The sequence below is a fragment of the Mustela lutreola genome, chromosome 3, assembly GCF_030435805.1.
Source record: "Mustela lutreola isolate mMusLut2 chromosome 3, mMusLut2.pri, whole genome shotgun sequence".
NCBI lineage: Eukaryota > Metazoa > Chordata > Mammalia > Carnivora > Mustelidae > Mustela > Mustela lutreola.
This window is the reverse complement of record NC_081292.1, coordinates 177,321,823-177,334,858: the sequence shown is the minus strand read 5'-3', so window position 1 is coordinate 177,334,858 and position 13,036 is coordinate 177,321,823. Positions and strand designations below refer to the sequence as shown.

Here is a 13,036-nt window from a genome sequence, read left to right as displayed (position 1 = left end):
TTAAGTAAGGAATAAGCCATCTCATACTGACCTTTTAACCTTCTCTCTGTCTTGAAGTACACAGTTTCATGAGAATGGAAAAACACTAGCTAAATCAAAGTTACGAACTGTACAGCTGGGCAGGCTCAGATTAAGCTGAATTTGGAAATGGTTCCCTTGGTAACAAAAACGGACAGAGATCGCAGAAGAAATCAACCAGTAGTAACATTTAAAATGTCTTAGTCCATTTCAGTGAAATGAAGCAGGTTAAAGTTGGTAAATTATAAAGCCCTTTACAAATATAAAGAAAGATAAAGTCGTCACATTCAACACAAACATTACAGTTAGAAAAATCAGAACATTCCATTTTGTTAACCCTTAATGTCATTGGGATAACTAAGCACACCAATGAGCTTTTTAGAATCTCTGATGTAAGGTGTACTTTCAAACTGACCTTTACAGTCTTATTTTCTTTAATAAGGAAATTTGATGATATATACCTTTTAGCAGTACGACAAAATTCTCACATTTTTGTGTAGCAAATGATGGTTAAGAAAATAAGAGTGGTTGCTTCTGCATCTAACACTGGTGCTTATAAAGAAGTAGAAAATGTCCAAGAAGATCTGGATCGAATTTAATTATATGTCTAATTCAGTTTTCTAGAAACACTTGAAAGATAATAAATATCATTAAAAATACATCACAACCCAATTACAAGTCTGCCTGATAGCAGACAAAGTAATGTCTTAGAGCCAACTGCTGGGAAATTTAGATTAATTTATATGAAATCTGTGATGAAAGCTGCCACTGGCTTAACCTTTAACACTATTTTAATATGTTAACCATCACACCAATGAACTTTCAGGATGAGTGTGAGGAGTGTATGTGTATGTGTGTGTATATATATACATATATATATATATGTATATATATATATACATATATATATATATACATGTATATATATATGTATATATATACACACACATACACATAAACACATACATGCCACACACAAAAATGTAAGTAGTTCTGTCAACAACATGTGTCCTATATGGTCAGTAAATCTCTCCATAGTTCCTTCTTTTATTTCTTTTCTTACTTTTGGTTACTTGAGATTGAATGTGTATTCTGGGCATCCGGTTTTTTTTTTTTTTTTTTTGCCCAGGCAACATCTGCCCTGCTTTCTTTTTGTACTAGCAGTTTATTTGCCTCTGCAGACTTCTCTCCCCACCCCCAGTAGAGCCAGTCTTGGTGGGTCTCAGTGTGCAACGAATGGACAGTTGTGTGGGACTCTGGCCTCTTTCTGCTCAAGATTCAGGATGCTGGTGGAAAGTATTGAATGTACCTTGCTAGGATCACATGCCCTGGACCATCACGTAAGCAGGATCCTTTTAATTATCAGTCTCACCTAGGACCATGATAAGTAGTTAACACTTTCTCTCACTGAGTATCCTTATGAAACCTAGAAGAGATCATTATTGCTTTATTTTATAGATCCAGAAATGTGGATTCTGGGGACTTCCTCAGGAACTGATATCTCAACCCAGCTCAGTGTGAAAGACCTATGGTCCTCCCCACTCCACCAGCCAAGGTCATGGCGTTGCAGGAATAGAAAACAGAAAACATCCCCCCCTCCCCCCCACATGCCCTGACACTGCAGGGAAGCTGCTGAAACACAGTCATCGTTTTGAGTACTAATTCTGTTCCCTTTGAGAATTTTTGCAGTGAAAGACATCTGGAGGCTGGTGTGAGGTCCCTGGGCACCTCATGGAAGGCAATAGTCAAAAGAGGACCAAATAATATTTGTAAGTGGGTAAGGAGGATGAAGAAAAGGAAATAAAAGGTATATTAAGGAAATGTACATTGAATGCTAGCTAATGAATGTGTCAAAAACCACAACGGAAATTGTCACTAATTGGGGAATCTCTACGTTCATGAAGATTTGTGCCATTACCACCATCTGGGAAAGAAGAAGAGCTATCAGGATAATGGCATTACTTCCCGTTTGTTGTGCATGGCCCTCCCTGACAATCGGTCCACCTCCTGCTCAGATGTAATAAAGGGCATCATCATGAAGTTGACTCTGCCACATTGGCAGTTCTCCTCTAACTCGCTTTCCTCCTGGCTTAATGCCTCTCCTTCTCTTGGCAGTTGGTCTTGAGGAGAGTAAGCTCACTTTTGCTTAAGTCGCAAGCACCTCTCCTGGGTCCATTTAAAAGCGTCATCTCTGCATCTACCTGGCACATGAGCCGGCTGCTCCTTCTTGCTACCCTTGCTACCCTTCCTAGGTTCTTGGGTCAGATCAAGTTTCAATTTACACTTCTCTATTTACATGGTCAGATTGAATTCAGATTCCACCCCCCCCCATTACTTCAGTTTTTTTTTTTTGCTTTCTCCAATCATCTATTTATAACTCTCAGCACTGCTTTCCATTGTTTGAACCTGGAATCTGGTCCTGTTTCATTGCTATCTGCACCCATAATACTGAGACCCTCGCCTGTGCTTCCTTTCAGCTAACTGGTTCATTATGAAATATTGTGAATGTCTATATAAATGAGGGGTAACAGTAAAAAGGTAGCATAGATAACTAGGGAGAAAGGCTGTTCACAAATGTGTAAGAATATATTAAAAATGGACTTAAAAGACAATGGCACAACATATTTTATAAAATGATGTGTGTGAGAGATATGTTAAAGATGTTATTAGATTTTCTTTCTATAGTTTTCACTTTTCTCCTGAAGGGCTAAAAGGCTATTACGAAAGACCAGAGCAAGAATTTTCACATGTATACAAAGTTTTCCAAATACTTTCAAATCCTGCAGATTAATAATCCACAAGCCAGTAACAACTTAAAGATAACAACTTACATTTATTTAGGTGTATTTTGCATCTTTTTCCTGATTGTACAGATAATTGATATAATAATTCAACTTGACCGTGTATTTAATCTTTCCAAATTAGGACATGCAACTTAGGGAGGAAACTATTTTTTTTTACTGACTTCCTATGCACTAGAGATCATACCGAATGATTGGTTAAAAAAAAAATAAAAATAGACAAGCAGTTTTAAAAAAAACAGCCATAGAGTACCATACACACTCCACAAATTAAGAGAATAGTTCTACTTGATGATCTAACAAGTAAGTTTCATTTTCCTTGAATTTCTCTTATGATGCAGTTGCTGTCTCTTACAGTATATCAACTGTGAACAGGTGGATTAAAATATATCAAGGGCTTTCTAGATAGTACCCTTACAAATTGGATTGATAAAATTCCAAAACAACTAAAAATTCCAATAGAGGGGCGCCTGGGTGCTCGGTGGGTTAAAGCCTCTGCCTTCAGCTCAGGTCATGATCCTGGGATCAATGGTCCTGGGATCAAGTCCCGCATCGGGCTCTCTGCTCAGCGGGGAGCCTGCTTCTTTTCCTCTCTCTCTCTCTCTGCCTGCCTCACTGCCTACTTGTGATCTGTCTGTCAAATAAATAAATTTAAAAAAATTCCAACAGAATTAAATAAACAGCTTCAAACAGCATCTGAAGGAAATGAAATAAACAAAATGGTGGGTCTGTGTGTTATGAGAGTATCAGGTTTGGGCTGTATGCCTTTTAGGAAATCACTGTGTTCTAGTTAAGCATTCCAGATTACTGTGGAATGAAACCAATTCTAAATTTGCCTTAGAACAATAACTGGTTTGTCAAATTCAAAATGCACATGATCACAACAAAAACAGATAATCCATCATAATTATCTACCACAATCATCTTCTCTCCTTTCACTACACTATGAGTATACCCCAAAATTCAAAAAAAAGTATTTTATATTCCCTGACATAACCTTAAGCCTTGTCCTCATGTGTTGGGTATTTTGTTATTTGAATTGCTTCTTTCTTATCTCCTATCAAGTCATCTCTGAAGCTTGCCTAGAGATATTGGCTTCATTTTTAGAAAGCTTAGATAATAGTGCTGTGGAAAGTATAGTCTGGCTTTGGGTACTTTGGATAAGGTGTGGGTAAAAAACCACTAGTCATTTCTAAGGCATAACACATAGAGCCATCTGGGACCCCCTGAGTGCCATTTTGATGCAGTTCAGAATTTTGTCTCCTGAGTGACTCTGTCACTCCAGCTTTTTCCAAGGCTCCCAGGAGGAAGGTGTCACCTCTACAGTCCAGTGGCTTCAGTCACCATCACTGAGAAGGCAATGTCACTACAATTATATCCCCCCTCCCTTGCCCTTGGAAATGGAAATACTCTACTTGGTTTTACTAACACAACATAACATTTGTTACCCCCGACTAATCATCTTCGTGGTGACCATGCTCAAACTGAATTCCAATGAACCATCTTAAGACAGACTGGTATTGCTGTGAACATTTTTATGGAAGAGTAAACTAAGGTTCAGAGTGCTTTCAGTAATCGGCCCAAGGGCGTACAGAGGGAAGGTGAGACACAGATAGAATGACCCCCCAGCATTTTAATGATGTGTTTCACTTCTTTGAATTCTGTTTTCCAAAAATAAAACCCACATCTCTGTATAATACTTCGGGTGGATTGAGCAATCCCCTGCTCTACAGAAGAGAGCACCTGGGAAAGAAGATACGCCTATCTCTGGAAGAACAAGGCAGGCCGCAGTGGCGGAAAGTCCCCAGTGCCTTCCACAGAAGAAAGCTAATCACAGTATGAATGATCTTAATTAAATGTGAATGCATAGCTACTGAATACGGTGGGAAAACTCCCTCTTTACTGGCTGCATTTCCCATAGTGCTCAGTAGCAATACCTTCAAATTCAATTAAGATAATTCCTAGAATGATTAGCTTCATTATATGGTGAGACATTGGGGACTGTCCTACTGCCAGGCTGTGTGTGTGGTCCCTTTGAGATAGGCACATTTTCCCCATGCCCTTTGTCTCTCTTACTGGTCACTAGAAGTCAATCTCACAGTAACATCACCTGCAGAACTTCTAAAGGCAACTGGGAAATTATATATTTTTTGACTGTTCTAAAGGTTAATCATCCCAAACCAACCAAACGTTCAAGCACTTATCCTTTTTAACAGGCTCATAGTAAATAGTGGATGAGGGGTTTGCAAGCCAGTAGACAAGACACAAGTAGGGATCCACAGTGGACACATCCGGACCAAGAGGTTGGTTTTAGGACTCTGTGTATTCCATTTATGAAATGCTGGGTGCAGTGATATGGGAACAAGGCTGAAGGGCTCATTTGGCTGTGTTTCCCAAAGGGAGACATACACCACTGAGATACTGAAGACAGAAACCGACCAACAACAACACGCCACCAGTCCTGTGAGCCAGACCTCTGATAAATTCTTTTCACGTTAAATTACCACCAAATACATTGTCCGTAACACCAAATACATTGTCCGTGTAAACAGAATCACTAATATTCTTGTACCTGACTTTGGTCTATCAGGGGCTGAGTGACTACTCATTAATTAGATTATTCATATTCAATACATGACCATAAATAATCATTATTATCTATGTAATTTTTAAAAAGCTGCTCTATTTCTAGATTAAGGATGTTTATATGAACAAAAGATTCTTTACCCCTAGAGCAGGAGTTCTCAACCAGGGCACTCACCCTCCCTATTCCAGGGGCCATTTGACAACATTTGAAGACATTTTTGATTGTCACAACCGGGAGTGAGTGTTTGCATGTAGCGCACAGAGGCCAGGGATGTTGTTAAACATCTCACAATGGCCAGGACAGCCTGGCCCAGGATAGCTTGGATCCAAAATGGCAATAGTGCTGAGGCTGAGAACCCCCACCCTGAAGAAAGCAAGCAAACCCTGAACCGCTCCGTAAAATGAACGTTCCTGTAAGAAGAGCGGCCTCATGATGTTGTCACAGCCATTTACCATATAACATGGACCTTCCACGTTATGTGCGAGTCACTGATGTACCCCAGCAAGAGGCCCTGATATTCAGCCACGGTAGTTCCTATACATAGATGTCTAGAATTCTAGAATAAGTACACATTTCCAGAGCACTCATTTTGCTTGCAACAATAATAAGGCAGAAACATTTTTAACCATAAAGAAACCAAATATTTTTAACCTTTAAAACTTACTATTTTTCACTTTCTTACTTGGCTCATTTAATCAAAGATTTATGTACACTTTCATAATTTAGATCATTCTTTTGAAGAAGTTTAAAACAAACGAGTGATATATGATCAAAATAGAGCAGTAATTTAAGAAAAAAAAACCTACAGTTACATACAAGTCATCAATTGAGGTCATAATTGAGGAGATTATAAGCTTTCTTTAAAAATGAAAATAGTCTACTAATATTCTAGTAATAGTTTAACTTTTTAAATTCTCTATCAATACATTTTAAAATAAAGATTAAGTAATTCAAAAACAATCATGTAAATAAAAGAGGATGTTTATGAACCAAATAGAATATTCTGTTCATCTAGGACCTTGCCCAGCACCTACGTTAGAACACCCACCACCCACGACTAATCTCTCTCTGTTTTTAGAGTATTGAAGAAAAGATTAGAAACAAACATTGACATTTAGATACCTACAGAGCCTAATCTGTGGATTTCTTCTTGATTTATTCTCCTTACTGTTCTTCTTTTCTTCCGAAATTCACTGGCCTCCCGTTTAAAAACCTTTCCTCTGAAGCTCATTGTTTCCTGTTATTTGAGTCACAAAATATTTAAAAAATACAAATTTCGTAAAACACCTTCCTTCTGAAGCTTCACCAGGCTGAACAAATCCTCCTTCTCTGGTGAAAAGGGAAATGCTCATGCTATATTACCATAACTCAACAGAAAGGAAAAGAAAACCAACAAGTTACCGCTTCCTGTCACTACTAGCTGTTCTGATATGCTTCTGTGTGCGTCTTCTCCCTAGTCACCTGCTTTAGAGTACGGCAAAAACACAAAATGGCTTTGGACATTTAAGACATTTATCTGGACATTTATTTAGCTCACAGGTAAATAAATCATGGGATGTAAAATCACCCATGGAACCAAGTCCAGACTGAATTAAAGAGCTGATTTACTATAGGGTTCCATGTCTGCCACTGAAACAGCTGCCAGACTTCACCACTCTGAATGGATCCCAAAGAGAAGCTGTCATAATATACCTGGGATCTGAGGAGTCTGTTTCAAGTATTGCTCATACGAGTGTAGATTCAGTTAGTGGTCTTCCAAGAGGGTCACTTAGGGCACAAGGAGAAATGAGAATTCTATTCATATTAGTTATCTAAATAAATTGTACTCTACTGCTATTTAATATAATAAATATTGACATGGACACCTTGCCTATGCCAAATGGTTACAAATAGTCAAATAGTTAATTCCTTAATCTGTACTCACTTTTTCTGGGTGGCTATTTCGAACTACAACTCTCATTTCAAACCTACCTGAATTCTCCTTCTTGTTTTATTCTTCTCTATGACACTTTTTAGCATGTGACACTACGAGATATTTTACTTATTTATGTTACTCATGGTTTGTCGTCCTGCACTCGACTCTATGCTCCACAGAGTGGAGATTTTGTCAGTTTCATGTACCATGTCTTCTGTGATGAGAACAGTGCTTGGCATTCAGAAGTTTCTCAGTATACAACTATTAAGTTTAATAAAAGAAAACATGAGGGACTGGAGTGCCTAGGTGGCTCAGTCAGTTAAGCGCCTGCCTTCAGCCCAATTGATGATTTCAGGGTCTGGCGATGGAGCCCCGTTTGAGGCTCCCTGCTTGGTGGGGAGTCTCCCCTCCCTCTCCCTCTTCTCCCACTCCTCTGCCACCCCCCTACACCTTTCCATGCCCTCTCGCTGTCTCTCTCTCTCTTTCAAATAAATAAATAAAATCTTTATTAAAAAATGAATGAGGGACTTAAATTTATTATGCTTAACTGTGAACCTAGTCCCCTATGTATATCGTGTTTTGAAATATGAGTTATTGATAAGAACTCTATTAATTTGTATAAATAAACATAGACTATGGGAGTGTGGTCAAGCTTTTTCTACTAAGTGTATGAGGTAAGAAATATTTGAAGACCACAGGACTAGCAATTCACTGATAAGATGAAACATTTGAAAGATTGAGTCAAAAAAGACTGTGTGAGATGGCTGTTCAGTTGAAGATTTTGTTTCTTCATCTGGAGCATGGACCTAGTCAATAGCGCTGCCGACAAGTTTGATGAAGATGCTAAAGGAACCACTGCTTGTCCATGAAGCACTATGTGGGTCACAAAGATGATTGAAGGAGTATTTCCCCTGAGGACTGATCTCTATGACCCCCAAGATAGAAGAAAGCCCTGCCAACTTCCTAGGATGAGAGTCCTAAAGAAGGAGTACTATGAAGAGAGTAATTATGCCTGTTTTTATGTTAGGGAGGGTCAGTTCTTAAGATATTTGTCAAAGGCACCCCTGTATAAAGCACAGTATGGGTACATTGTGGATACAGACAAGACACTTAACCAGGAGAGCAATTTCTTTGCAAAGAGTTCTCAATACGCTGGAAATTTTGACCTTTAAGAAAGAAAAATAACCAGGCTGTTAACTAGCTCACACATTTTGCTCATGCCCTAGCTGGAAGAAGTATTAAGCTAAAGCCAGAAAGAAGGAGTATTAGGGCAATGTGGGACTATGAGCAAATAGAGTGTGGTTTTTGTGGAGACTTTTGTTCCAGAGCCCCGTCTTCTCATTCATTTGCTCAACACATTTAATGGTGCAGGTGCACAGTGGCTGCCTTGAATGATGCAATGAGTAACCCGGAAGTGAGTGCTCTTAGATATCCTGTGGCTTTCCCTTAACTTCCTTCAGGTCTTCCAGCAAGTGTCTATTCCTCAGAAAGCCTCCTTCTCCCCCAACACTTTATTTATTTTTTATAAAAAAATTTTTGGCCATAGAGAAAATAGAATAAGACATTTTTCCCGAGAAAAGAAAAGAAAAAGAAAAGAAAAGAAAAGGCCTTCTCAGGAACGCCTTTCTGAGAAGTCACTTTTGCAAACACAGTTCTCGATTCTGTACTGAAGGTGATGATCTTCAGGAAAACTCTCACTTAACCAGCTCATCCAAACCACAATGGCCCAAGTAGATGTCATCTGCTTATTTAATAAGCCTCCCCCTGCATCACAGTTGTTGTTAACTACCACGGGCCATTCCCTCTGCCCCAGTAATAACCAGACTTAGTTGAAGCACCTCCGTACACCCCAGACTTGAGGCACTCATCATCTATTTCTACCTTGTCAGGCAGTGATTTGTGTAAGATGGAGAAAGAGATAGTGATTGTTCCTTGTCAAAGTGTGGACGAAGCGTCTTTCAAGAACTATGAGAAAAATAACAAGATACTATAAAAATAAGAAGTGGGGAGGTAAACTGTATCATCATTTTAAAACTACCTTGGGCAAACAGGGATTCCACGCAGACTAGCCCTTTTGTTCCATGGTCACTGAATATTTAGCAATATATGTCTTCAGCTCCGGAAGGATTTTACCCTCTAAGTAATTCTTTGGCATCTGTTAGATGAGCACAGACATGCAGAATTTTCAGATTTAACTTGTTTCTTTTAAGACATTATCAGAGTCTGCCTCTGGTCACCTGATTTCCTGGGGTAAGATTATGCTTCTATTTTAAGAGCTGAAAATAGTGTTTTGCAACCATTTTTAGATTATGGACCCATTTGAGAATCCAATAAAATCTTCAGACTCACTCCCAGAAAGATGTTAGTATTCAGAAAATGTGCGTGCATAGTTGGAGGTCTCAAATCTCTGAAGTCCATCCATGAACTTTATTATCCATGGTAGCCTAAATCCCCAACTTGTGATTTTAGGAGATAGGAATTTGTCTTGTAATGAAGCATTTAGTAATATTGAGCAATTCTTGTGTGGCTTCCTCTCTTTCTAAAATTTGCATTTAGTCTCTCCTCTATTCCTCTTTAGGCACCACAGTTCTTTATCCTGGAGTCCCTCCTACTTCTTGACTTCTGCAAAGTGAGAATGACTCATCTGTCCCCTTGCCTAGCTGTTGACTGAAGCTCTCTTAAATACCGGCAGAACAAGACATTGCCAGGCCACATATGGAGATGTCAGATAGGCATGACTTGGGGTGACTGCAAAGGAGGAGGAAATCCTGTAGCATAGAGTGTGCTGTTGCATGGGACGGCTCCACTGGAGACCTGCACTGGGCTGTGCCTTCCTTGATTTCAGACCAAGTTTGTTTCTCCAGCATTCTGTAATACTCCATACCATCCCAATAAATTCCTTTCCTGCTTAATTTCATAAATGTGTTAGAAACTAAAAAAAAAAAAAAACCTACCTAGGACAAAGGGTAAAAATAAACAGAAATTAGAAATTGGTTGCCTCAATCACCAGGAGTCATTGTCAAGCTCATTAGTAGAGATCTGGTACCAATACATCAGAACTTATTAGACACTACACTCAAGGCATTGCTGGCTTAGTGAGATATGAAGCTAGCCTTAAGAAGCTTGCTCCTGACAAAGGAGTTCACTAGAGTTGATGGAATCTAGGAAAGCTTTATAGTAAAGACAGAGCCTAAGGCAGACTTTGATTAATAGGTGGGAGTCAAATAGGTGGGAGAAGGGTAAAGAACGTTCCAGGAAAGAGGAATGTAGCATGATGAAGACATAAGATAGAATGGTTAAAATCATGGGATCTGGAATCAGCTTGGATTCAAACCCTAGGTCCATTTCTTCCTCACTGTATATCTTCAGCTCAGTTTGCTCATCCTTCATAAACTAAGGATAGCATAATAGTCACCTCAGAGTTTTTGTGGAAATAAGTGAGATGGCACTTAAAATTTTCAACATATTGTCTAGTAGGTAGAAAGCATAATGACTGCTTAATACAAAAGCTAAGAAGCAGGTCAAAATAGAGTGGTTAAGAAATAGTAGGAAGTCCATCCTGTCTATACCATGGTTGAGAAGAAGAGGAGTGGTAGAAACAACTGAAAATAGAAGCCAGGGGCCAGTTCATGGAAGGCTTTGAATGCCAAGATAAGGAGATTTCTATTGTATCCTGAAAGGCATGAGAAACATGAAGATTTTTGAATTACAATTAAAGTACTGCCTTTGGAAGATTCATTTGGCAGCAAAATTAACCCAGGTAATAACAGAATGGTGGAGGGTAGAAAACATGGCAACATAAACAATCTTAGATTTCACTGAGATTATAAATGAGACCTGACAATTAAATGGAAAATCAATGGTAGTTGATCCTTACTGACCAAGTACTGGGTGCTGGATGCTGACCCAAGTTTATAACACCCTCCTTAAACCTGTGACACTGTGAGCTAGGTATTATTATTATTATTGTTATCACCACCACAGTTTTAGAGAGGAAGATATTTGGGTCCTGGGAGGTTAAGCCATTTGTCCAAAGTCTGAAGTAAGTAAGTAAGTAAAACATATGGGATTTCAGCCAAGGCAGTCCAGCTCCAGAGCCCAAGCTTTTAACCAGAAGGGAGGTTTGAAGTTGCCAGCAGGTTTCTGAGTTTGCCATCAAGGAGATGGATGATATGACTGAGGGACATAGGGTAGTAAAGAGAGAAGACCTCTTTTCTTACCAGTGCTGATGTAGACATGACGAAGTTTGGGTGAAGGAGACAGGAAAACAGAGATGTCCAGCAATGTTGTTGTATGTGTGCTTGGAACTCATGAAAGACTCAGTGCTGGAGATTTGAAGCTGACAGTCACCAGAAGAGTTAAAATTGAAAAGTCTAGAAGTAAACTGAATTTTTGGAGAACAGAGTAGCACAGCATTGAGAACAGTCTTGAAATTCTTTTACATAGGATAAATGGAAGGCCATTTAGGACATTGAGAAAGCACAGAGATAAAGGGGGGGAAAGGACCAGGGAAGTGGGGCACCCAGATGCACTGGGTGGGGAGTTCAAGGAAGGTGCTACATGGTATATGAGCAGAGATGGATGTAGGACCTAGAATGTCCAAAAAGATTCAGCATGAAAGATAAGCAAGATGAAAAAAAAGGACCTTGTAGTCTTGGATCTAGATAGATCTATATTTGAATTCTCTTCAGCCATCTATTAGATATTTCTGGCAAGTTACTTGGCCTCTGTCCGCCTGTTTTTAAATATATATTCAATGGAGCGGTACGTATACAGCTTATAAGGTTGTCATGAAATAATAAGTGTTAGTACCTGGCATTGAGGAAAATATATGTATTTTACATACATGCACATAATTCCTATATGTATATATATATAAACATTTATTGAATATGGTATTTATTAGGTCTATATAGGTTGTATTTATGTATGGACTTACCTATATATGCATATACATATACATAGAAAATATATGAATACTTGTGTGTGTGTGTGTGTGTGTGTGTGTATGTATAATATTTCAAGTCTGGCTCCATAGTGCCCAGACAGAGAAAGTAAGTTTGCAATTTTCAATAGATAAGAGTCTGGATACTTGGAAGTTAGTTAAGATGGGAACTATTAACCATATTTTAGAAGAAATAAGAATTTGAATGCTAAGATGATAGATATTTGAGGAAGTTCTGTTTGTATTAGTTTTCTCTTTCTCCTGGAACAGCTTATCACACATGTGGTGGCTTAAATCAATATGCATTTGTTATCTCATAGCTATCACAGGTCAGAAATCTGGGTACAGTGTGGTACAATGTGATTCTCTGCTTGGGGCTTCACACAGGTGTCAGCAGGATTGTGTCCCTTTTTGGAGATGCTAGGGAACCTGGTTCCAGGCTTATTCAGGTTATTGATAGAACTCAGTTCCCTGTAGTGGCCTCGTTGCTGACAACCAGGGGTCACTGTTAGTGTCTAGAGGCTGCCTGCGTTCTCTGGCTCGTCCTCTCTTTCTGAGCTAGTGACAAGGACTTGATTGAACAACAAGAGAGTCTTGGGACGACATCTTCAGAAAACCACCTCCACAGAGTCATATTCTGGATTACAGCTTGGCTTTTGGGCTTGATCTTTTTAAGAACAAGTTTAACATCATGAATGTACTGAGAAAAAAGGTTTATGTGAAGACAGTGTTTGACTTTTGAGTGTCCTTTCCACTGGTGGCAGTGAAGA

At 39.0% G+C, this 13,036-nt stretch overlaps 1 protein-coding gene across 11 annotated transcripts in view; it reads right to left on the bottom strand.

The window, feature by feature from the left end:
* DOCK10 (dedicator of cytokinesis 10) overlaps nt 1-13,036 on the bottom strand; it is a 263,031-nt gene that overhangs the window by 157,959 nt on the left and 92,036 nt on the right. For 2 of the 11 annotated variants that reach the window (XM_059167887.1, XM_059167889.1), the window contains exon 1: nt 6,533-6,784. The exons of 8 other annotated variants lie outside the window; for them this stretch is intronic. In XM_059167887.1, coding sequence (XP_059023870.1) covers nt 6,533-6,637 — 105 coding nt within the window. In that variant the 5' untranslated portion in view covers nt 6,638-6,784. Of the gene's footprint in view, nt 1-6,532; nt 6,785-13,036 lie in introns of those variants that run through there. One more of the 11 variants, XM_059167890.1, reaches the window with a different exon arrangement.